Source organism: Carlito syrichta, unplaced genomic scaffold (assembly GCF_000164805.1).
Source record: "Carlito syrichta isolate Samal-C Ts95f unplaced genomic scaffold, Tarsius_syrichta-2.0.1 Scaffold302032, whole genome shotgun sequence".
NCBI lineage: Eukaryota > Metazoa > Chordata > Mammalia > Primates > Tarsiidae > Carlito > Carlito syrichta.
The window spans coordinates 271,357-298,534 of NW_007246128.1; the positions used below are offsets into that span (position 1 = coordinate 271,357).

General features: G+C 41.9%; 1 protein-coding gene across 3 annotated transcripts in view; it reads left to right on the plus strand.

Annotated features, from left to right (window-relative positions):
• The window catches only part of KIF16B (kinesin family member 16B), a 292,796-nt gene that overhangs the window by 147,998 nt on the left and 117,620 nt on the right, over positions 1–27,178 (plus strand). For all 3 annotated transcript variants that reach the window (XM_008055925.1, XM_008055926.1, XM_021711308.1), the window contains exons 16-17: positions 5,274–5,356; positions 6,766–6,854. In XM_008055925.1, coding sequence (XP_008054116.1) covers positions 5,274–5,356; positions 6,766–6,854 — 172 coding nt within the window. The remainder of the gene's footprint in view (positions 1–5,273; positions 5,357–6,765; positions 6,855–27,178) is intronic.

Here is a 27,178-nt window from a genome sequence, read left to right on the forward strand (position 1 = left end):
TCACTAAGGCCACTGTGCCCTCGTGCCACCACTCCAGTGGTGTTTGCTGATATTTTCATCTTAGTGAATCTCTAAGAAGCATTCTGTGTTGTTGACCGTGCCTTCTCTTGACTCCTGAGAATTTCTTTCTCTCTCTCTGTTGGCCCCTTCTTCTTTTTCAAGTTCATCTTCTACTTGGCCATTAATGATTAGCATTCCTCAAGATACCCCATCTTAGGTCCTCTTCTCTACCTCTCTATTCTGTCCTTGGGTTTCTTTCCCATCCCTGTGGTTTCATTTATTAGTGATGACTTTCAAACATACACACATGCATACACATATATATATGTATATGTATGTATATATACATACATATATGTATAGGCTAGAGGGTGACAACAAGATTTTGTGATTCCTTGACAATTTTTTTGCTCATTCTCCAACTGAAATTCTCATAAAAACTCGTGTTTATGCCATGCGATTTCCCCTAAATGTAACTTTATTAATTCAGCCATGTGATGGGGGTAACCTTAGATCAATAAAGAGTAAATATCAAAACACTTTTCTTGAAGGTTTTCAAAAGAAGTTTAGCATGAGGTATGCTGTATATGCCACTGCCGACTCTTGGAGCACAGTGACTAAAGTCACCCTTGTGCACACCTGGTTCAACTTCTGGCCTGTGACTATGTTCAGTCATGACGATAAAGTGGTGACTTTCAAGGATTCCGTAGGTCAAATGAGAAAAAATGACATCTGACCTCCTTGCGTATATGAAAAATATTCCTTCAGAGTCCATCAGTAAGCTGGAAGAAGATATTGAAGAAGTTCTTAACATCAATAATGAGGCTCCAGTTGTTTATTCATTGTCTGGTGATGAAATAGCTGAAACGATTCTGAATCAAGGTGGTGATGATGATAGTGATGATGAAGATGTTGTGAATGTTGCAGAAAAATTGCCTATAGATGATGGTGATAATGTGTGATGGACTTATTGAAGGACTAGAGCAATGTGCATTCATAACAGAACAATAAATCACATCAGCTCTTAAAATCAAAGAGAGACCTGTGAAGAGACAGATGACTCTGGAGGGAACATTTTAAAAAGGCATCCAGCAGAACACGTCTTCATCCCCAGAGGACCCACTTCTCGATCTCTTGACTACTTCTGATGCTTCTTCTCTTCTAAAAAACATAACATTCAGTGTCCATGACCTTGTATGCAAAACACAGCATCTCAGGTGTTGACTGCAAGCTTGCTGCTTGTTACTGCTGTCATCTGCCAGCTGATGCAGGTATTCTGGTGATGCGACTGTGCTGATAGGTACATTACTGTTTCAGTGCATAAATGGTACGTCATATTTTTTTACTATTATACAGTTAGGCATGAGTAAGTTCAAGAAAATGATTGGTTATCAGTAGCACATACATTCATAGTCAGGAATGATGGTGATACCAAGCAGCCACAGATTGTCCACATGGGTGACTGAGATAGTGACATTTTTGCTTTCCGGCAGTTTTTTTGTACACAACATTATTTAAAAATATATTATGTAAAATTACTTTCATGATTATGTGTATAAAGTGTATATGACCCATAAATGGATTTTGGTGTTCAAGCTTGGGACTCATCCCCCAGATATCTTATTATCTATATTTAGGTATTCCAAAATCCAAAAGGAAGCAGAACTCCCAAACTCTTCTTGTCCCAAGAACTTTAGATAAGGAATTCTCTCTTTTTTTCTCTCACCCTACATACATACACACACGTATACACACACACACACACACACACACACACACATGCATGCACGCACGCAGATATTAGGTAAGTAAGTAGGTAGGCAGGTGAGATAGATCAATATTCCAGGCTTTTATTTTAGAGCTTCAGACCCATGTTTTCATTTGCCAAGGGCATCTCTAATTCACTATGTCTAAAACCAACTTGCATTTGTTTCCTGCCCCATCTTGTCCCTTTTCCAGTGTTCTCAGTCTGTGTGGAAGACTCCTGTCTGACTTTTTATGCAGTCCTTCAAAACCCAGGCATCATCCTCCTTACCCACCTTCTCCTTACTGTATTTAGTCCATCATTGAATCCTGTTGATGTTTTTCTGCTAAATATCTTCCAGATTTGTTCCCTTTCTCCTTCACTAGCCCATTGCCCACTCCTTAGCCATCATCATCTCACCTGGACCACTGCAGTAGCCTCCTAGCTTATCTGTTCACATCTGCTCTTGAACCCTTTGGTCATTCTTCATTTGCCATCACAAGAGTGATGTTTCTGAAACTGAAATCTTATCATATTACACTGCTGCACAAAGCCCTTCAATGTCTTTGTATTGCAACTGGATAAAACACAAATATTCTTTACTGTATATCCTGAAAGACTTGATGGGGTTCACTTTCTCCCTCTCCCGTAACCATTACCTTGTGCAGTATTCTTCCTTGTTCCCTCTACTACAGCCCTATGACTTCTTCTAATCACTCATTGTTGCATCTTCCTTACTCTCTTCCTTCTCCTCCTCCCTCTCTTCCTTCTCATCATTGCTTTTTTTCTGACATAGGACCTTTACACATGACACTCTCCCTAGCTCACCCTCAGAGCTTGTCTTAAGCACCACCTCCCTTACGGGTGTTCCTTCCCAACTTTTCTTCTACAATAAATTCCCTTTTTTGCTCTTTGAGTCCTGAGTTCTTCTCCTCAGTTGCAGCTTTGCATTTATTTGTGGAATTATTTGATTATTTACCTCTCTCTTCAACCTTTTTTTTTTTTAGCTCTATAAGGGCAAGGAATATGTCTGACTTGCTCAAGTCTGTATCCCCAGTGTATATCCTAGTGACTAGTAAGCAGTAAGTGGTCATTTAGTATATGCTGAATGAATGACAGTGACATCATGCAAAAATGAAGCAAATTCTGAAATTCAGTAGGTTTGTTGAGTAATGGGACACAGTAGAGAAAAGGGAAGGAAACCAGCATTGTTGGAACCAGGCAGCAGTCTCACAGTATTTAGAGGGGAACTATGAATTGTCACAGGTAGTTTTGCTGTCTTTCATAACTCCTTAAGGACTTTCTGTGTATTTCAGGCAAATAACATGGGTGGCAAGATAATTTTCAGCGATTTGGTACAATCTGAACTATGTCTCTGAAATACCATCTTATTTTTCTATTAACATATTTTAGCATTTTTCAACTTGCATGGCTGGGCATTTGATTAACAGAAAAAAAATTGGAGATGTAATTAACACCTGGAAGGCGATTGCCTTATTAATCTCTAATGTAAGTTTAAGAGCATTAAATATACCTATATCATAGACATGGCTGCTTAACTTTTGACTTTTGGTGCAGCACACATTTCCAAGTCCTAGTCATAAAAGGCAAGGGAGACACCTTTTAAAATTATGGTAATGGTTCCTTTTCATACTTGGAAAAAATACAAATGCAATTTTACTTAAGGGGGATAAGCACATTGTCGAGTAGATAATACCCACTGCTCCCCTTCCAGGATGCCTCAAGCTGTCTTCTCCTTTTCATAGTGACTCCATTTCTGCTAAATAATGACAACCATTAAAACTACCCCTTCAATTGCTCCCTGTAGTTATTATTTAAACCAGTTAGGTTTTAGTCATATTGAATTTGAAACTCTCCTGAGATATCTGAGACCGTATGTCAGGTAGGCAGGTAGACATGCTGGCCTGAAGCTCCCAAATAATCATCCAGGATTATGATATTACCTGCAGAGTCCAGGTGAAGAAGATACTACACAAGACTGGTAACTGTGGTCAACCCAGGGCATGTGCCCTGCCCAGAGGACACCATCAGCAGCCCAGGAATTTTTGACAAGTGGCAACAAAGATCTATTGATAGCATGCCTTACAATTTTTGAAGAGATGCTGGAAGGATACCCAGATTTTTATGTGAAATCTCCAGATTTTGAGTTTTTATCAACTAAAAAAAGTCTTGTTTCTTAAACATTGTGGGAAACACAGAAAACTCCTCTGTGGGTTGAATTTTTTCCATGGCCACCCATGCGTGACCTCTGGTCAAAACTCTGTATCCTGGATCCAAGTCTGCATAGCCTGTTTCTACTTCATCTATCCAGTACTGGTTCTTGCTGCTGTTTCAGACACCCTATAGTGTGGGTAGACTTGCCTCTCCTCCATCCCAAACATAGCAGGCTGTTCTCCTGTCTGAGGCTTAGCCTCTCCCTGCAGCTACCCATGTGGAACACCTCATCTTGCTCTCTGGTTGTACAGTGAGATCCAGCTTAGGTCCTTAGTGTGGAAGTGTGTCCTCGGCTACTCCAGCCTGCACTCATCACTTACTTAGATGCTATATGCTTAGTCACACACATGTCGTTCTTCCAATTTATGTGTCTTGTCTTCACTGAGTATTTTTCCAGGCGAAGACTGAACATGGAGGTCTGTCCTGAGGCAGACTCGTGTAGATGGGACCATATAGGATAGTGAATCTCTTCTGCAATACCACTTTTCTTACATATCTCTGGTGACAAGGAGCTCACTGCCCTCCACATACCTACCCTGGCTTTGGACAGCTCTGACCTTAGAAAGGATTTATTTATTTGTTTAATCAAGCTGAAATTTGCCTCCTCTCATCACTTTGTTGTCCTTGGCATTTACCTTGGATTCCTTTGCCTCTTGTGCAGTTGTTTTCTGAATAAAGAGGACTCTGGTCAGTCAAAAGGAGCTTTTCTTGTGTGTCTATTGTGTTCATCTAAATGAGCAGAATTTTGACAAGAAGCAATACTTTTGCTTGGAAATAGACCATACACGTATACAATTTCCTTCCTGAAAAATTCTGAGGGGGATTTTAGTAATAGTTACTTGTACTCCACCAATTTCAGCATGTTTTCTTTTGAAAGCACTTTTCTTTGTGATTTCTACTTTTATCAGCATTAATAAATGTTCCTCAATTTATGACCATAAGCTTTACTTGATATTACGTCTCTTTGGAGAACTGGTTTCTTTCCCTCCCAAATAATCAAAAGCTTAATTATGTGTCGATTAAATTTTAAATCTTATAATACGTTGTAATGCTTAGATGCATCACATCTGCCTAGGGTATTATGAGTATGAGTATTGTGACACACAACTATAAAAATAAAAGTATTTGCAGATTTAAAATAGGCTTAAGTAAGCGGACTTTTGGGACTAAGGCTTTTCCTCATGATTTCATGATACACTGGATATTACATTTCAGTTGTAGAATTCCATGTTAGGATGTTGCCAACTGACCAAACTGCTTATGTAAATTCATTAATGCTTTTGTATGTTCTCAGGTGCTGTGATACTTTTGGGGAGAACCAACATGTTTCGCTTTAACCATCCGAAGGAAGCTGCCAAGCTCAGGGAGAAGAGGAAGGTGAGCAACACGGCCTCTCTAGGAGGGAACCTCTGATCCAGAGTGGGGGGATATGGGGAGGTGACTTCCTGGGGTACAGATCCACTGGAAAAGCAATTCTGTAACCAGGATTGGTTCTAGGGAGTTTGTTTCCAGCAGATGATTAGACAGCAAGCAAGTAAAGTCCAGAGCAGGCAAGAAGATACTCCTCCTTCTAGATTCTTCTCTTACCCTTCTGCCTCTCCCACAAAGGAATTGGGCATCCTTTTGCATTAGTGGAGCGTGACTTCCGCTTATCAGCATCTCTCTTAGGAATCAACCCAATATTGGAATCACGTTCATCCAGAATCTTAGTAAATTGAATTCTCCATTGGGGAGGGAGGCAGTGCAGGTGTGAGCTTAGGACAATTGGCAGAGACGTGGGCTTGATTAGAAGGGGACCCCTAGAGGGCACTTTATGTGCTAAATGGGGAGGCGGGCTAAGGACCAGAGAAGGAAGGGAAGAATTGAGAAAGAAAGAAATCTGCTGAGGGACATCAATTGGACCTGAGATAGATAAAGAATACAATTGACACTCTGTGAACTAGAAATGGTGCTGAACTTCTGCATGTATTCTACCATTTTATCTATGTAGCAGTTGTTACTGCCCCCATGTTACAGATAATCATGAGAAACAGACCAAAAGAGATGCTCCCTGACTTGTCCTGTAGCCAGCAGGTGGAGAGCTAGGGCTGCAGCCCTAACTTTCACCCTGGAAATTTATTTTAGACCCCTGAGCTATACAGCCTCTCGTCTCTGCCTCTGTTTGTGAAGGCTGCCCGCCTCAGATGGGAAATGAGGAGAAAACGGAAACCTCCAACCTTCTCCAGGACTGTGCGTTCCAGCCAGTGAAACCTCTTATCTGTTGCAGCCCAGGGTCTCCCCAGAGGTTCCTTTTTGGTATGCAGCTTCAGAGCAACAGTGGGAAGAAAATATGTTTGCCCATAGCTTCCCATGGAAGTAAAATAGGTCAGGCTCTTAGCATTTTGGTCTCCTGTAACTTCTCCCACCTTCATCTTTATTGCTCATGTGGTGTGAGTGCAGCTGATAACAGGACACTGCTGCCTGCAGGTGATGGAGGGTGACAGATGCCAGGACCCCTTTCTTTGACTTTAACTGGCTAGGAGACCAACTGGACTATGAAATTCCTGGTGAATCTCCCCAGTCCTAAAATGCCAGGGCCCTGCCTTGTTTGGCTAGGAGTTTGGGTTTGAGATGCATCAGGGTTTGGCTGTCCCTGGTCTGCTTTCCTCAAATAGACCAATTAAGTGTCATGTGCATTAGTTAGGAGAGTATGCCCCTCCTTGTTTCTCACATACTGGAAGCAGTGTCGGGGGCAATGGCCTTTCTTACCCACTAAGGTAACCACTCCACCCTATGTCTGCTTTTAGAGTGGCCTTCTGTCCTCCTTCAGCTTGTCCATGACTGACCTCTCGAAGTCCTGTGAGAACCTGTCCGCAGTCATGCTGTATAACCCCGGGTGAGTAAACAGCAGTGTCTCCCTCTCTGTGGCTGTCAACACTGTGCCGTTTATTGTGCCAACTCCATTATAGTCATGAGATAAAAATAGACCTTCTGCCACTGCACCTCCTTATCAAATCAGCCGTTGTCATTTTGCAAGTTCCTTTCCAGCCCTTGCTATACATGTGCATAATTTTACTTAGTTATAATCACAGCATAAAAGGGATTGCATTTTCTGATTTTTTGCTTAACAGTATAATAAGCATTTTAGTAAGGGCCGTTACAGCTTCATTATCATTTTCATAACTGTCTAATATTTTAGAGTTGGCACTTTGATTACTCAGTGCACGATCCCTTTGGCTTAGCGCACATTTATCTCGTTTTATAAGTGATTTGTAATAACAGAGGCAGCCTTTATTCTTAGGGAATCCAGTAGCCCAGGAAATTATCTTCACTACTTCCAAACACTAGGGGTCTGCTGAGGGCACAAAAGAGAGTGTTTAAATGGGCTTAGTGGCTGGGTGACCTTGGGCAGTCAGCTTAACTGCACAAGTCCTCAGTGGTTTCATCAGTCAAAAGACAGTAATAAGGAAAGGGCCTAATAACAGAGTTTTTGGGGGTCTTTTTGGTTTTGTGAGCTTCCGTAATTTTATCTTTCCTACCAGGAGAATCTTGTATAAAATAATAGAGATAAAACTAATAGCTAAATAAGTGAGATAAAAGTAACAAGATCAATGAGCCAGGCACAGTGGCTCATGTTTGTAATCCCAGCATTTTGAGAGGCCGAGGGCGAGAGGGTTGCTTGAGCCCAGGAGTTCAAGACCAGCCTAGACAACATAGGATGACCCAGTCACTACAAAAAGTAAAAAATTAGCCAGTGTGGTGGCATGCGCCTATAGTCCTAGCTACTTAGGAGGCTAAGATGGGAGGATCACTTGAGCCCAGGAAATCGAGGCTGAGGTGAGCCAAGATCGTGCCACTGCACTTCAGCTTTGACAACAGAATGAGATACCAACTCAAAGAAAAAAAAAGTACCAAGAACAACATCTTCTAGAACTGTTGGTTACTTAGTAATTTCTGTATACCAGGCACTGTGCTAACACCTTGAATCCATGATCTTCTTTTCTTTTTTTTGAGTTGGAGTCTCACTCTGTCGCCTAAGCTGGAGTGCTGTGGCACACTCACAGCCACTCCAGCGTTGACCTTCTGGACTCTGGAGATCCTTCCGCCTCAGCCTTCCAAGTAGCCGGAACTACAGTTGTGTGCTACCAAGCCCAGCTAATTTTTGATTTATTGTAGAGACGAGGTCTTGCCAAGTTTCCCAGGCTGATCTGAAACCCGTGGGCTCAGGCAATCCACTTGCCTTGGTCTCCCAAAGTGCTAGGATTACAGACTGAGCCATGAGCCCAGCCCCATGATCTTTTAATTCTCAAAACAACCCTATTCTCATTTTACATATGGGGAAATAATATATACATTTATCTCCCACAGTTTCAGAGTTAGGGCTGTGGTAGGCATTTGGGTCTATCTGATTCCAACACATGCTTTGACTCCGTTACTGTATGCCTTACTCTAGTTGGGGGCCCAGTTCATTGCTAATAGTCCCCTTCCCTGACTGGACACTTCTCACGAACCCTGAGCATGTGCACAAAGACTGAGGTCAGGGTTTTGATTTGTGGAAAGCTGACACCTGTGAAGAATTGCTTTCTTATCATAAGAGGGACCTTTGACCCCATTTCTTGACTCCTCATTTTATAGACCCACAAGCTGAAGCCCAGATCCCACACCTTGCTTGAGTTTAAAAACAAAACAAAAACCATCTTGGCTGCAGGCTCCTGGCCCTCCACCCCTCCTTCCAGGACTTCTGGAAGCACCCACAGTTTGCTCCCTTGTGTTGGCTTTTGTCTTTACCAGATTCAGCATTTCCATCTTGTTACATGGTTATTGAGAGACGTTGCACTCATTAAATAATTCTGTCTTGAAATAAGCTGTGTCAGTAAGACCCTGGGAATGTGAGAACATGCTCAGAGCAACTGAATGATCAGTGATTTGGAAGGCACGTTTTATTGCAGACCTTTAATCCTTTACAATGGTTTTAACGATGGCTTTTTATGGTGACTAAGATTGAATCATTCATATGCTTACTTTCAGTTTCATATAACATGTAGGTCTTTAGTGTTAATTTCAATTTAAATAGTGTGATCTCGACTGTTGAGTATTGTATTGTCTAATTAAATTGTTCCGTGATAGGAAGAGTGCTTGCTTGGATTTGTCTCCCGGCTCAGGACCCAGTTAATCCTGGAATCTGGGTACCACTTTCATTAACCAGTGGTGGTGCCTTTTAATTTGAAACCATTTGAGAACCAGAAAGTGAGCCAAGTGTAGTGGCGTATCCCTGTAGTCCTAACTACTAGGAGGCTAAGGCTGAAGGATCTCTTGAGCTCAGGAGGTTAAGGCTGCAGGATACAGTGAGCTATGGTCATACCACTGCACTCCAGCCTGGGTAACAGAGTAAGATCCTATCTCTATAAATAGATGGAGGGAAGGAGGAGGTAACCAAACAGTGATCTACACTCAGCCTTTCCTGTAAGACATAGGGTCACTAACCATGGGCACTTTTCCCCCCTCTTTAGGAAGGAGAGTAACATGATGTACTTATTACAAATATTAGGATGTAAGTCATTTGAAGAATGTATCTTGGAAACCATTTGGAAAGCTGTTTGTTTTGTAGATGGGAAAGATAATGGTGACTTGTATCTGGGTGTCAGTCACTGAGATGGAGCAAGGTGGCATCAAGGGTGATTCCCGGGTTTGAAGTTAAACAGCTGAGGTGATGGCACATCCTTTTCTGAGATGGGGGAGACGGGGAAGACAGGCTGGGAGTGGGTTGGAATTCTTCTTCTGTGAGTGTCTTTCCTGTTGATAGAAAGCTTTTTGAGATCATTGTTTTATTCTTTTCTGCATTTCAAGGTATCATTCACATTGCATGCTTAATAAAAATTCAGCAAATAGGTAAAGAATGAAATTTTAGTAAGACATGTGGGTCCCTTTGGGAAAGGTTTTTAAAATTAATTTCTTTGGGCATGGATGTTTCAAATATTGGAACAAGATTTGTTATGCAGAGGGATGCATATTTGTAGTATAGGTCAATTCCCAGAGGACACTGCAGTTATTTGAGTAATCTCACAGTCATGTTCAGGATCCTCCAGCAAAAGGTGAGAAGACAGCTGCAGAACTCGCCAAGGCAATCAGAGAGGCCAAGGAGAAGCAACCTGTGTTAGACTGAATTTCAGTTGGCTGGGGAGATGGTTCTGGTCCTACCATTACGTACCCTGTTTACCTGGCTTCAGTGGACAGACACATTTTGTCTCTGTTATCCCTGTGATACTCGCTGGTACAAATTCAAATAAAAATCACTTAGCACTCCATCAAACCTTCTTTCTCCCTGGCCTCCAGCCATCCTTAACTAGTTAGAGAATGATTGCCCATGAATTTTAGGTCCCCAAGGGGTAGGTAACCAGGGCCACATCTTTGAATGGCATTTTTCCTTCATCCTCACTATTTTAAGCATACAGTTGAGTAGTGTCAATGCATTGATGTTACTGTACAACCTATCTCCAGGACATTTTTCATCTTGCAAAACTGAAACCTTGCACCCATTAAACAATAACGTCCCATTCCCTCCTCCTCTCAGTTCCTAACAACCTCCTCTCTGCTTTCTGTCTCTTTGATTTAGGCCACTTTGAGTAATTCATATAAGTAGAATCATGCAGTGTTTGTGCTTTTGTGACTGGCTCATTTCACTTAGTGTGATGTCTTTAATTAAGGTTCATCCACCTGTAGCATGTGTTGAATTTCCTTCCTTTTTATGACTGAGTGGTTTTCCATTGTATGTTTATACCACATTTTGCTGATCCATTTATCTGTTGATGTATACTTGGATTGTTTCCACCTTTTGGCTATTGTGAGTAAGGCTGCTCGGAACATGAGTGTACAAATATCCATCTGAGTCCCCGAGTTAAATTCTGTTGAGTATATGTCCAGAAGTGGAAGTGCTGGATCACATAATAGTTCTCTTTAATTTTTCCACAGCAGCTGCACCACCAAGGTACAGGGTCCCAGTTTCTCCATATCCTCACCAGTACTTATGATTTTCTGTTTTTTAATGGTAGTCATAGTAATGGGTGTGAGGTGGTATCTTATTGTGGATTTTTTCACTCTTTTTTTTTTATTCTGTTTTCTTAGGAATGTTCTATTTTGAAAATAGTGTTTGGAAATATAGAAAGAAATAATATCTCAAAATTCAGTTTCCCTAATAAGTATAGGAAATAAGTAATGAATGCCTATCTAACCTGGATGGATTTCCTGATGAATATATGACCTCTCTCAAGTTCTGCCAAGTGCACTTCTCCCATCTCATTTACATGTTTCTCAAAACCTAATCAGTGGTAGGAGTCCAAGGAGTGTTTATAGCCAAGGAGCAACGTGATCATTCATTCCTTCATTGAAAGGAATCACTCTGATGGCAGAGCAAAGAAGGCCCTGGAGAAGGTACACAAGGACACTAGAGGTGAAGGCTTGAGCACAGGCAGTGTGGGAGGGACCAGGAAGATGAGTGAGCTCTCCAGATAATCAGGATAGAAAGCCATGAGCCCTGAATGATTACTTGGATATGGGATGTGGAGACCGAAGAGCTGTTGACTTCAGTTTGGGGCTTCTATAATGGGGTGGGTAGGGCATGCCACGGCTGAAATAGAAATATGGGAGTAGGAGGAGCAGGTTGTCAAGAGCAAGGGAGGTTGATGAGTACAACCTTGAAAAACTAGGCCCCAAGCCTTGAACTTCCTCCTGTAATTGACTGTGCTCCTGAAAACTCTGTCAGCTATCAGACACCTCATGGGAAAAGCCAGGGTTTCGTGGCCTGTCAAAGGCACTGTTCCCTAACTTGCAGAATGAAGGCAGCTTCCCCTGTTATATAAAATAGATGTTCTTAGCTCCTCCACTGTTATTGCCTTCATTCAGCTGGTGCTTGAGGGCCTGTCATTTGTCCAGCTCCGTGCTGGGCTTGAGTGCTTGAGACAGACCAAGGCTCTGTCACCTCAGAGCATGATTTAGTGAACATGGAAGACACTTGTAAAACCTGTCAGAAATCAGGACAGCAGTGGCATTATCTCTAAATATTCGTAACTTGGATCAGTTGGCCTTTTGGAAAAGTGGTGTGTGTCAACGCCGACCCATATTCTCCCACACACCACATCTCATAGTAAACTGTCTCCTAGTGTGTCCATATAGTCACAGCGTCCTGGGAGCAGTTCGTAGCTTCTGCAGGTGACTAGGTCCCATCGAGAAGTGCAGAGTTTGGAGTCCCTTTCACGTATTTGCCTTGTTTCTTCTCTAGGACCAGTAACCAAGCAGGAATGGACAGCATCCATGGCACCTCTGGCTCCTGCAAACTTGTTTCAGTGTGTTCCTCTGCTGCCTTTAATACTTTTCCCTTCTTAGGCATGCTAGCCACTGGCCTTCTGAATTATGGTATAATGCAAAGTGAATGTGCGTTGAATGTTAGCTTTTCTGTCCCTCCCCACGTACAAACAGACCCCTCGTAGGTTTCTCCTTTATGTTAAACCCTCATGCTCACTTTGACCTAACAGTACTGGAACTCTTCCTGCATTTCTGTAGCCTACTTCCCTTCCTTCCCAGGTTCCCGGGCACCAACTGTTTCCTTCCCAGGTTCCTGGGCACCAGTTGATAGCAGTCATCACCCGTTGTATCCCTTGGGAATTTTTTTCTTCCCAAACTGGTTCTACATGGGGAGTCTTGTCTTCCCAGGTCTTCCTCTTATTTCCCCTACCCCAGCCCCAGCAAGTCTGTGGGGACTTTTCACTCTGGGAATTTTGCTGCCCATCGCTATGGTATGAGAGATGTTTTTCATTGAAATGGCCAGTGTGGGCAATACAAGAAGAGTAGCAAATGCTGCAGAGTTCTGACAGTCCTGGCCCTACCAGTCTGTGATATGGGACAGGGAAGACTCACCTAACTGCCCCTGCAGCCCTGCCCTAGCTTTGAACCTAAGGGTGGAGCTCACCACACCTCCTTAGGCCTCCTGATAACCCCTTCTTACTCCAAGACTTCCTCCTCTTCCCAGTGTATGGCCTGGCCCCTCCGAACCTATGGAGTGACTTCCAGGCTCCAATCTGATCATCTATGTCATAGTTCTCCAGCGTTGTCTCCAGTCACTTTCCACCTTGAATTTGATCCTTTGGTTTAAGTGTGTCACATCTCTTTTTAGGCCTCTGCATCTGTAAAACCATCTATAAAACCTTCCCACTCTTCTCTCCTTGGCCAGTCCTCTTCCTCTTCTAAACTGAGTACAGAAATTGTGTCCTCAGGAAGCTTTTAGTGCATCACCAGTTTGAGCTAGATGCTTCATCTGTGTCCCCAGCAGGCATTTTGTGCATTCCTGTATCGTAGCTCTTTCCAAATTCATGTACTTGATACTTGCGCATGTCACTCATGTAGGCTTCCTAAGGGCAGGGACCATGCCCTACTCATTTTTTGTTTTTGTTGCTATTGTTATTTTGGAGTTGGGGTCTCATTTTGTCCACCAGGCTGGAGTACAGTGTCATGATCACAGCTCACTGCAACTTCAAACTCCTGGGCTGAAGCAATCCTCCCACCTTAGCCTCCTGAGGAGCTGGGACTGACTACAGCTCACCACATAACACCACACTGGACTAATTTTTTTGTTTGTTTGTTTTGGAGAAACAGGGTCTCATTATGTTACCCAGGTTTGTCTGAAACTCCTGAACCCAAGCAATCCTCTCGCCTCAGCCTCCCAAAGTGCTGGGATTACAGGCCTAAGCCACCGCACCTGGTCACCTTACTCATCTTTGAATCTCCAAAAGCCCCCACAAAGTGAGCACGTCACGAGTATTCACTGAGCATAAGTTTGGGCCAGCAGCTGTGCCCTCGGCACAAAGGACATGTCTGCTCCCAGGTCTCCAGGGGCCTTGTGCTTCCAGTGGGCCACACGCACTCTTTAGTCTGTCCCCATGACCTGTTCCCTACCTTTGTGAGTCTCTACTCACACAGGTGTGCTTCCTACATGCTTGGTGGTGTTCCTAACTATTGCAAATGAACATACCTTTGGTTTCTTTGGTATTATGTAGACCTGAGTATGTTTTGTGCAACAGACAAAAAATTACTGCATAGGACTCAGTTTCTCCCATAGCAAAGCATTCTGTAAGAATTATGACTGGTTTGCAAATTGTTGTTTCCAGTAAGTTCCAACATCCATCTTATCATCGGAGCAAGCTGATTTGTGTCTTTGTTCAACAGACAACCTACTAATTTTCCAAGTAACCTGTGACTGGGGAAACAAAAAAACCCATGAATTATAGTAAGAGTTGGAGTTTTGAAAGCAAAGTTCTTACTCCCCAAGAACATTGTATCAGCCCAGTTGGGCGTACGGAGTTGGAGCCTAGTTTTGGAACTTACTGCTGGCGCACACCTCAAGCTCTCTGGAAGCCGTGATTTATACACACACATGCGTGTACTTGGTGCCAGAGAATTTTTGGATGAGGCAAAGCAGCCTGGTGACTTCCTTTGGGAGTTAGCTCCATGTTGGAGTAGTGCCCAGCCAGGGTCTTTGCCAGGAGATAATTTCCCTGCAGGGGAAACATTCCTCCTCAGCTGGCACAGCGTCTTTAAGGAGAAACCAAGTGCCTGCTTAGGCGTCCTCTGCCTTGCTCTGAGACTGCAAACAGGCAGCTAATTTGGCAGGATGTGGAAGCTTTCACAGCTTCGAGAAAGTGCTCGAAGCAAAATTAGATAACTTCCAAGCTCATTTCAGTCTTGAAAATAAAACAATTTTTCACGGGTGCATTAGCCTCCTCTGAGCACTACCAGTGGTGAACCCATCTAAATGGATATATTTGAATAACTAAATTCTAAAGAGGAAAAACATCCAGGTTTCCAAACCAGTTTGACCAAAAAAAAAAAAAAAAAATCAGATGTCAGGATCAAACCTGTATTTTCCTGTAAGGAGTGTAGCAGCCTGAGATGGGGCTTGGTTGGCATCGGGGCCCACACAGACCTGCTATCCATGAAAGACCCATGACTCTGAGGATGATCTGAAGTCATCAACGATTGGGGGAAGAAGCCAGATGAGTGATATTTAACTTTAATGTTTTATTTTAACGTGTTCATTATGGGAAATTTAGAAATCACAAACAAAAGAAGAAATTACCACAGACTTAGCATACTGCTATATATTCTAGCCTATACCTTTGTGTCGGTGACCAGCACTGACCAAGGGTGGGTTAGGACCCGCACCAGAGAATCTGGACAGCGAGAAGACCACTCGGAGGCAGTTCTTCTGGGAACAGTCTGATCAGGACTGGAGCTGATTTTATTCAAACATTTTCCAACTTATATACCATTTCCTATACCCTCCAGCAATGTGATAATCACTCACTGGGGGCGTACAAGTTTCGTGCTTTACAAACTATGCATCACAAGACCACCACGAGATCTGCAATTTCCAAGCAAACAATTCAAATTCCATGATGCCTGCCGTGCTTACATTAAGGTCACAGGTGCACAATTTCAATACAAATCGTTCAAAGTGTTTTCCATAATGTTCAATGAATCATTCATATTATACTCTTTGCTCTATACCCTGATTAATACAAAAAACTTTCCTGAGTTAACTCTAGGTTCAATCCAAGTTCACTGATTCCCAATATTTTTAACAATTAATATTATCAACTTAACACTATACTATAATCTATAAGTTTAGTTAAATGACTTAACTGTCAGTTATACTATTAACCTATTACAATTTAACGTAATGCCTTATAACTCAGTTAAAACTTATTCTTCAACTACCAAACTTTACTATAATTCATATGTTTCATATGTCTAAACTTTAATTTTTATATGATCTAGTTATTGAACTTTAATACTATGCTATATCCTATTAAGCTAATACCTTATCGTTAATTCTTTTATAAATCGTATAATAACTATTACATTTGAATAATGTAGCAAAAGGAAACAAAACAGCAAGCATAGATTTACGCAGCTATGAGTGTATATGTATATATTTTATCCTAACAAGTCTACTCTAAAAATCAAATAGTAGCTGTCACACTCTTGAACAAGGAAATGCAGGGCTTCCAAGATGGCGGCCATGGGCTGAAGCAGACAGAGTTTCGGTAATTAACAAAACAAAAGAAAATGTTCTGCCTGGCTAGGGGCAGGGCAACAAAACTATCATGGTAATTTAGTTTCTAATCTTAGCCCTAGGGGAAACAGCTTTCGGGAACAAGAGCTGACTACCCAGTCTACCAGGAAATAGAAGTTAAAAAATATCTAGAAAGAAGTAAAACTTAGAAAGACAGAGAGAAGTAATTCTGCTATGCACTTTCCATCAGGCATACTGAGATTTACTTATAAATTTTACTGCCATGTATGCACACTGGTCACTAATCACACGCCAATATCATAGGTATAACTGATATCCTATGTCAGAGGCGATCTTCCAGATGGGCCTTTACAGGCCTCAGCCATGTAGCTATAGATGTTGGCTCCCAACACCTTTGCCTGTTCTACAATCTATCCTTCTCTCTCTCTGTGGTGTGTGTGTGTATGTACATATTTATATACACACATATAAATGTTTACACACACATATATGCATTTATATATATACTTATATATTTTACTTTTTTTTGCCACGCTGGGTTTATACTGGACTTGTAAGAGATTTTTGCACCTAATATTTCTTTTTTCTTTCATGAATGTTTTTCTACATTATTCTAATGTCTATATGATATTCCATTGTATGGATAGTCCATATCTTATTTAACTTCCATTGTTAGGCATTTTGTTTTCTAATTTTCAACTATCATGAGCTATTGGGATGAAGAGATCTGTAGCTAAAACTTTGTGTTCTTATGTAATTATTTCCTCTGGGGAGAAAAAGGTAGAGGTGGAATTGCCAGTCCAGAGAGTATGTATAATTGTGATGCACAATCACAAATTAGTCTGTAGAATGATTGCACATATCACTACCATTCCCACTGACAGTATATAGGGAAGATTATTTTTTTTCAAGCTGCAAATGGGTTCTCTAGAGGTATTGAATGTTTCAGTAGAAGTGTACCCTTCTGGACACAATTCTAGGCAATATTCACAGGAGCTACAGGCCAGGGACTCCTGCTAACAGTGTCGGTCTCTAAAAGTCCTGAGATCCTAGATTATCACTGAAGGTTCATCAAGCACCCAATCCTTTCTGAACTGAGCTACATGCTATACTAGAATGTTGTATGAGGGTAGCTCCAGCCTTTCTGGTGCTTTCAGGTCAAGAATGGGAATGGTGTTCCAGAGTGTAGAGCTGGGAGCATTCTGGGAGTTGGAGGCCAAAACCAAAGGTACCAAGGTGGTAGTGAGGACTTCTCACCACCTGACAGCAGCTCTGTGGAAAAAAAGTCATTTCGTTGTCCTCCCTGTCTCCCATTCCTTCCCTGTTTCTTACCTTCTTTCCTTCCTCCCTCACTAAACTGGGGAGATAAACATATCACATTAGGAAGAAAGTAAGAAGACATCAGTGACAGGGTTTCATCCTTTATAGCATTGAGCCTTAGCGTCACTGTGGATGACTGTAAGCTTCCAGAAAACAGACACAGAATCTTGTTTTTTGCTCAGTCAGTGCAGGGCACTTGGAACTCCACAGACACCTAGTAAATGTGAACTGAGAGGAATTCACTTACCTCCCTTGCTTTGTATTCTTGACAAGGTTTGCAACTTCAGATGAGTTCATGGTCCCTGCTTTATGTCCCAGGGAGTGGGGGTGGGGTGGAAAGCCCACATTCCTCACAAGCACAGCATAGTGCCCTGCTAGCTATGCTTTTCTCTCTTCTTCTCCCTCACTTTTTGGTACTTTATAAATTGTCTTATCCTTGTTTTTTCTTGCTGACCTTGAGCATGAACATCTTATACATGTAGTTAGCAATATTTATGTTGCTGGTAATTTGGTAGTAAGCCTGTGTTTTAGTTGATAGTTATTTACTGTGTTTATCTCCGGTGGTTTATTTTATTGGGCTTTGCCATTTTTCAAAAGTTTAGTTTGCTGCAAGGCTGATTGCTTCTCCCGTTTTGGTCTCAGTTGTCTTGCTTTTTTATGGACCATTTACTAACTTTACAGTTGCTATAGATTGCCTTAAATAGCATGTTAAGATACACAGTTCTGGGGAACTTGTGATGAAAGCAATGGAAAGGAGTGGAAAAAAATCCTCCATTAGCTGAGAACAGAGTTAATTACTGACTTGGCTTTTTTCTTTTTTGTCCTTGAATATTATTCCACTGTGAGACACTTAAAGATGAGCTTTGTGTGTTTTCTGTTTTGAAAGTAGGCAGAAAGGTGAGCTGTTAAATTTAGCAAACAATCTCTCTTTATTTATTTATTTATTTTCAATTGCTTTGTCTGAATAGTGAGCTGCACTCTGCTTCACCCATTTTATAGCTGCACCATTATATAACTGCACAGTCTAAGCTGACTTGCAAAGGTTAACTGAGCAAATAAGACTTTTTTCTAGTTAAATGATGTGTGGTTATTATAGGCATGAGTGGAAGATAGTAGATTTCCTCTTAGTCCTACATGACAAGGTGATTTTCTCTTGAAGGAACAATTGCATCATGTTGATTACATGTCACAAGCTCTCTGTAATTTGTTAACTTTTCTGATTAGAGCACATTACTGATTCAGTAGAGGTTTCCAGTTGTTCATATTCATTCTTACTTCCTGATCTTCACATGTGTTTTTCCCTCTTCCTGGAACACTTGTCCATATGTCCATGTGCTTTTCACATGACTAAATCCTACATCGTCTCTAAGATCTTAGTTTAAATGTCACTTCCTCATAGTGTGGTGATTTCTGAAAGAACTAGAAATTGACTTTCCATATGACTCAGTAATTCCCCTATTGGGAATATACCTGGAGAAACTCAAATTATTCTACAAAAAAGATACCTGTATACCTGTGTTTGTTGCAGCTGTATTCACAATAGCAAAAACATGGAACCAACCATGCTGTCCATTGAAGCTGGACTGGATAAAAAAAATGTGGTACATATACATAATGAAATATTACACAGCCATAAAGAAGGACAAACATATGGACTTCACAGCAACTTGAATGGATTTAGAGTCTATCATATTTTGTGATCTATCACAGAAACAAAGAACAGAGTACCATAAACAGACCTTGAACAATTATAATACTATAAGAAAGGGATTGGCAGTAGTGGGAAACTGTCAAGGGAGGGGGGTGGGATTGGCAGTTGAGCGAAACTGCTAGAGGAGGGAGGGGCATACCTCATCAACAAGGGTACCTGCATAATCAACATTTGTATACCTAACCCTGAATTGTACCCCACATCTTTATAATTAAAAAAGAAGAAGAAAAAGAAAATAAATGTCACTTCCTCAAAGAGGATTTACCAGCCCCAATCCAAATTTTATCTTCTTGGCTTTTCACTTATAGCATCCTTCATCTTCCCTTGTTATCTCTTTAAATGGTTGGTGATTGTATCTGTTGGTACAATTATTTGTCTACTCTTGGTCTCTATATTTAGTGGTGAGTGAAAGGGTCTGGTTCTCTCAACACTATCCCCACTTCTAAAAGTAGGTGTTTAAAGAATAATTCTTGACTGAATGTGTGTGTGTGTGTGTGTGTGTGTGTGTGTGTGTATGTGTGTGAATTGTTGCCAGACAAGGCACCTCCATCTCCTTTTTATCACAGACCACAATTCTAACCTTGAATGGCTGATTCCCAAATCAGTTACATCAGACGTTTAGTCACCAGCAGCAACTCCCATATCTTGTGATCTAAAGTTAATTGTCATTGTTGTTGGAAGGAAATGGAACTGAAACAGAGATGGATAGAAGCAAAACAGAAATGAAACGGTTGCTACACTCAGAGTAGAATAAATCATTTTTTAAACATGATTTTTGTTGTTCTCATTATAAAGTGAAATGCTTATAAAAAAAAAATTCAGAAATGAATAAAGTAATCACAAGTGTTCATAATTCTTCCACCAAGAAATAGTGATTGGTTTACATTTGTAATATTTGCTTCTATTTTATAGTACCTATATTTAATTTTACATCTGATGTTGTAATTATGCATTATATAGAGTATTTAAGAAAAACAAAATTGAGATCTCACTATATACAATTATGTATTTTTTTCTTAACATTTTACTGAGAACTTTTTCCAAGACCATTGCATTTAATTCTTCATTTTATGTTTTTATCCTAACTTATTTAGCTTTTGACTAATCTATTTTTTTCTTCTTCTCCATGTAAATTGTTGGTAGCATTGCAATTAATCCTCTTGTGTAAATTTTTGTCCACTTTGCTATTATATTGTCAGCTAAATCCATACCCGGAATTTTTTATTTGATGGCAGCTACTGCTTAAATTAAGGCCACATGGAAAGAAATGAGAAGAATGAAGATTGAAATGTAAGGAAGAGAAATCAGAAAAGGAAGGAGAATACCATTGGGTTGGAGACTTAGAAAAGGCACAACCACAGAGAGCTAGCAGTGGTGGACAGGTTGGCAGAGGCGCCCTCAAGACCCCGGCTTTCCTGGTCTGTAGTACAGAGGCACATGCTTTCAGCAGAGCCTGCTTGGGCTGTTAGCATGCTGCCTTTCGCATGTGCAGTCTCAAGGCACACCTGTGTCAAGCAGACTTGTAAGGCTCTTCACTTCAGTGCTGCATTGTCATGGCAGAGGAACTGTGGTGCATCATAGAAGTTTTATTTTTTTTCAAGCTTCCCTTCTCTACTCTCTTTTCTTTCTACAGCTTTTCTTTCCTTCATCTAGCCTCTCCTGGGGCTGTCCAGTGTAGATTCCACCAAAGTGGTTCCTCAGAATCACCCACCATGTACATTTCCAACAGTACGAGATTATGCACCTCAGTCAGGGCACATCTATATTTCAGAATTTCATGACATTCAGCCAAGCTGTAGAATAGTGGATAGTGATTTGGGGATCTGTCCAAAGTGTACAATGAGGAAACAATGACAGAATAGACTAGTTGGCTCTCATCTGTGAGTGTGTGTGCATGGCTGTAAAGGCTGAAAACTGGGACCAAAATGGGGCACTTAGGGTGAAAGACTTGTTTTGCTTCCCTGTGTTTTGTAAATTTGCTGCAGTGAGTTATTCTAATCATGAGTGGGTAGACAGTGTCAAGAACTGTTATTTCTTAAGGCAAAGAGAGACCTGCATTGGCTGAAGCCTTCTCCTCACCCAGGTGTTCTGTGACTCCTTGTCATTGTTTCTGACTCAAACTCTTACTGCTGACTTCAGAGCAATGAGTGTCTTGCAGAAAGTCCTCAGGGAACACAGCCATGGGGTGAGGGGTTGGGGGTATTCTCTGTCCTTGTGAAGCCCTGGTTGAGGGACGGCAGCCCTAACCCTCCATGACCTGAAAGGCCTTGGGAGTCTTGGCTTTGGCTCCTTCCTGGATCACAACTGCTCTCCGCTGGCCTTTTTCCCCCTGGTTTCATCTGTTGTCACCATGCAGTCTAGCTGTGCTCCCAACATCCTGCATACATTTCTCCTGGTATTTGGCAGGGCTCCTCCCTCATGTCAACTTCAGACCTGTCCCCAGACCTCCCGCTTCCTTCCTGCTGCTCTTTCCTGATGTCCCCTTCTCACTCTCCTGAGTGTCTCCTTCTCACTCTCTCCTGAGTGTTCCCTTCTCTCCTGAGTGTCTCCTTCCTGCTCTCTCCTGAGCATCCCCTTCTCACTCTCTCCTGAGTGTCCCCGTCTCACTCTATCCTGAGTGTCCTCTTCTCACTCTTTCCTGAGTGCCCCTTCTCTCTCTCCTGAGTGTCCCCTTCTCGCTCTCTCCTGAGTGTCCCCTTCTTACTATCTCCTGAGTGTTCCCTTCTTTATCTCTCCTTCCCCTTCCTGCTCTCTCCTGAGTGTCCCCTTCTTGCTGTCTCCTGAGTGTCTTCTTGTTCTCTCCTGAGTGTCTCCTCGCTGTCTCCTGAGTTTTCCCTTTTCACTTCATCCTGATTATCCCCTTTTCACTCTCTTCTAAGTGTCCCCTTCTCTGTCTCCTGAGTGTCCCCTTCTCATTCTCTCCTGAGTGTCCTCTTCTCACTCACTCATCATTTACTAGTTAACTCTCCTCTACAGCAAGAGAGAGGTTTATGAGGGCAGAGACTTGGTTTCTTTTGCAGAGTCCACAGTGCTTAGTGCAGTGCCTGACATATAGATGGCATGTTGATCAAGTGCATCAGTGGTAAGTGAACCACCATGACCCGGGCATCGTGCTCAGTGCCATAGCAGGGGCCACTCATGGCATTCAGAGAGGTCTTCCTAGGAGGGTGTCAGCTGGACCTTTGACATTCTGCCTGCAGTCTAATTTCCCTGTTTCCTTTCCCATCACTTCTCTTTATTGAATCTGAGCTATTGTCACTGTGGCTGTATATGACATTTTCTGGGCACCCCTTGCTTGTCTTCCTTTACTTTTCTCCTACTGGATTTGCCCCACTCACCACACTATACACATTGCAGTCTCATCCAGGTGTCAAGGCCAGCTCAGCCCATACCTCCCCTGTGAGGCCTGCTCTGCCCTGGAGCTGTAAATGCTCTTTCTCTACTTCATCTTCCTTCCAAAATGCACCTTTCTTGCTGGGCTCATCACATGCATGTGACTCACTCCCTGAAGAGTACCCAAAGGCACTTTGTCCATTCTTCATCCTTCTTAGAGTCTGGCCTTGTACACAGCAGGTGCTTGATGAAGGTTTTGTGTGCATGGAACTCAAGGTGGAATGAAGAGGCATAATGGAATGATGGGTCATTTTTAACTTTTCAGATGCTATTTTTGAGATAAAAGAAATCATGGTTTGGTTGAGGAGGTGAGGCAGAATTCAGGGTAGGTGGAAGAATGGATGAGGGTTGGAAAAGGTGAGCTTGACTCCTGATTCTTCTAAAGAGGAGGTCACGTTGACCCTCTCTCTCATACTCTGTAACCTTTAGTCCTGGCCTTGATGGCAGGTGGGAGGGGCAGGAAGTAGGGGTGTGTGTGTGACTTGAATCTATGATCCAGTCCAAACTGCCTGTGGTCTTCTGGCTTGATCAGGAAAGCCTCTGGATTTAACATTTGTGGTTCTGGCTGTCGTTTTTAAAGCAAGTTATACCATTGTTGTGACAAATAGGCTGGGGAGAAATGTAATGAAAATGCTCATGCTATCAAATTTTACTATTTATTTATTTATTTAGATTTTTTTAAAAGCTATCATGGTTTCTTTGGGCACTTTATATTTGCAATGCAGAAGACTTAAGACCAGCTCTTTGGAAAGTCTTTAGTAGTATTTTCTAGGCCAGAGATTTAGAAGTTTATTAGAAAACCATTCCCAGAGTGCTTTGGATCTTTATGTTATAAAGTCTGGCTTTTACTTAAGAGGGCTTAATTTCACAATCTGCTAGGTTAAATTGCATTGTAAGACTTCTTGCTCCCCCACCCCACCCCCATCTTGATACACACACCATGAACTGTAGTTGCCTGTATCTCTGTCTACTGTGGGGCAGCCTGGCAATGATTTGAAGAGGGCGAGAGGGTGTGAGTAGTGTAGAAATTCCAGTTGTCTTACAAAGCAGCTATTCTTAGCTTTCTAATAAAAAGTGTCTTATCTAGCTGCTGCACATAGGAAAGCGTTCAAGGCCTTTCCATGAAGTCAGAGACCTGGATGAATCACTGGGCTCTTCCTTTCTCTAGTTTCCCTGAGCCTCCCTGCTTTCTGCCTAATCTTGAAAGAACATCCAGAATGTCAGGGTTCTAAGGTCAAGAAGAAGAGTGGATAGGACAAGCACAAAGCTCAGCACCCAAATCCTAACTTTCTCTTTAGTCTTTAAGTCTCCTTGAGATTTGCTTAGTTGTGACATGATCTGAGACTGGCTGAAAGTTCCTGGGGGCAGTGAGGTGGTGAGAAGGTCAGTCATTTGGGTCTAAGCCATTGCCGGACCCACTACGGTCAGAACCTCATCCCTTGTGAAGGATCAGGAGAAGGTGAAACATCTTCCACTGAGATGGAAGTTCTGTCCTAGTTCCCTACCAGATCTGGATGGGGAATACCATCAGGCATTCCAGGAAATAAGCTGAGAGTTCTCTCAGCAACATACGCTTGATCAGAAAACCAGCCATACAATTTGCAGGGCCCAGTACATAACGAAAATCTGAGGCATCTTGTTCTGGTGCCATAAGAATTTCAAGATGTACCAGCAGAGTTTCAAGTGCAGGGCCTATGTGAGTAGCTGCACAAGTTGCACACCCGTGGAGCCATCCCTAGTTTTGACTATAGCCTAAAAGTCTGTGGGCCTTAGGAAAAACTCAGGCCTGCCCATGGACCAAGAATGTTTTTCTTCTCTGACTGTCTATACCTACTGAGATAATAGAGTAAAGCATCCCTGAAGGGACTTGAGTAGTATGACTGCCACAGCTAGCCTCTGTTGCCAAATGAATCTTTCTTCCAGGCCTGTTGGGGGCTGGAGCTCAGCTTCCCTTACCCTTCCTGTCTACCCCACTACAGCTGGTGGTTCAGGTATTGGCTGGGCCTGAGTAGCTATCCTCTACTTTAAGAAAGTAAAATACCATCAGAGGTACAAAACAGATCACCATTAGGACACACAAGGATGCAAAAATATATATGCTTCAATCCACTGAAGTCCTTCCTCCCTCCTTCCCTGCCTTCCTCCCTGCCTTCTTCCCTCCCTCCTATTTTCCTCCCTGTTTCCCTCTCTTCCCTTCCCTTCCCTTCCTTTCCTTCCCCCTTCCCCTTCCCTTCCCCTCCCCCTTCCTTCCTTTCTTTCTTTCTCTCCCTCCACCACCTTCCCCTCCTCTCTCTGTCCCCTCCTCTCTTTTCCCCCTTCTCTTCCTCTGTCCCCCCTTCCTCTCTCCCTCTTTCCCTCCCTTCTTTCCCTCTGTCTCTTTCTGTCCCTTTTTCATTCTTTCTTCACAGTCTCACTTTCGGTGTAATGTTGGGAACTGAGAAATTTCCACTCTGTCACTTTCTCATTGCCAATAGTAACAGGAATGTCAATTGCAAGATGTACAGTTACACTTAAAAATGCTAGATAGTTTTTAATGTAAAGTAAAAGGCTATTTTTTATTTTAAAAATAGATTGTTGGGCCATACTTCTCTGTAAGGTCTGGCCCCCTCCCCAGTCTGGGAAGGTGAATCCCTTTTCTCGTTCTTTCTAATCTACTTTCTAAATAAACTATATTTTCCACCCTAAAAAAAAATAGGTTGTATGGTGTGCTTTTTTGTTGAACTTAGCACTGTGTGTGTACTTCCAAATGTCATTTTAAAATGCTAAAAACAACTGTAAAAATTAAATCCCTTTGTGGTTTTCCTTTTAATTATAACATTTAGGAAATTAGCATTTGGGGTCAGGATGATTACAGTAAAGTAAGATAGTGAATTACCCTTATTCTAAAATGAAGACACATTCAAATACAATGATTCTTGATACTCTTTTTTTTTATAATGACATACGTTTATATTTTATAATCTATTGAGGTTTACTATCTGAACTATTATCATTGATTATGGAAAGAGGTATATTTTCAAGTATAATTAGTAAACATATAATATTTAACAGAAATTATACAGTATCAGCAACAGCTCATGTTACTTCATATTTAAAAATAGTTCCTGACTTTGGGATGACTCCTCACACTGTTTGTGACTTTAAGCTAAGTCTGAGCATCTTTATTTGTTTTTAAATTTTACTCTTATTTTTGAGGAAATAGGAATCATTATTTACCAAAGACATACTTCTTTCAGTGGGAAACAACCAGACATTCTCCCTGTTTAGAAATAGGTCACAGAAATGAAGTCACACCTCTTCACTAAGAATCTAATAAAAAAGTTTTTTCAAAAAGAATCTCTCTGATTTCTTGACTTGGTGCTTTGCATTTCAGTAGATGCTACCCTTCTGGAGAGGGTAGAACTGTGACCTCAAGCCCCTGAGGGTCACAGCTGCCCTTGATTCAAATACTTTCCCTTTTTTTCATTCCAATCAAATATTCTAAAATGAAAACTTCTCCTGAGGAGGATCCAGTCATTTCATTAACCCAGGGACTCTTGCATCCTCCTTCAAGCTGCTGTCTGACACCCTTCCTCTGCCCAGCAGAGCCCGTCTCATCTGCTCACTTGTGACATCTGCCTGGTCACTCTGCCCATCCCACTCCTTACTGCTCCTTGCTGCTGTCTTCTCCTCCCCTTCTAGACACCTCCTTCTAAGCCTTTAGCCACCTTTCTAAGTCATGCTGTTATCTGGCATGAGTCTTTAAGGATAAGTCATTCTGTAATCTAGTTTCCTAAGTAGAACTCACTTCTTCGACCTGGAGACTTCTTTGATTTCTTCCTTTTTCTGTGAGACTTGTCTTGTCCCACTTCCCTCCCTCTCCATTTACATCATCATTTCCAACACCTGCACCATACTTTTCCCAAATCATCAGAGGGTCCTTCTGTTCTTCCACCTGCCAGAGTCTCAACTCTGGAACCAGTAGACTGTCTCCCCTGCCCTGGACCTACTACACTCAGGCAACTCAATTCTTTGCTACAGGAGAAAACTATACTGACACAGAGATCAATACCTGTTAAGTAATGGGCTTAAGCTTGAATGACACCCAGTCAGCCCTTTTGCTCATTTCCTCTGTCAGTTATCTTGTTCACTGACCCCTTCACCATTACAAATAATGTCCTTGACTCCTCCACTTTGAACCCCACCACTCCTTTCCCTCACTCTTGGCAGAGGGCCTTGTTTCTGACCTCATAGAGAATACAGAAGTCCTTAGAAAACAATACCTTCAGATTTAATGTTTGCTTTTCATTCACCCTTTCCTCCTTCCTTCCTGTCCCAGTGGCAGAACTCCCCTTGTTGTTTCTCGGACTAACTTCCCTTACCTGTACTGTGGATCCCATAGGACTAATAGCTAATATTTAGTAACTGCTGAGTGCTCAGTGTGTACTCACATTGGATCCTCTCATTTGCTGGGACCAAAATTAGTTTTGAATTTCTTTTCAGATGAGGAAACTAAGACCTATAAGTGTTGAGAGATTTTTCTCATGGTCCCACAGGAGCCAGGATTTTGTCCCATCTGGACCAATTTCAGAGCCTTTATCAAAGGCATCATCCAGAGACATTATCTAAGCTGTGTCTGCTAATGGGCACACTGACCTACTGTTCAAAGATAAAATAAAAATTGAGAGTAAAGACAGTTTCATTAGGGAAATTCTCTGGTTTTAAAAGTATT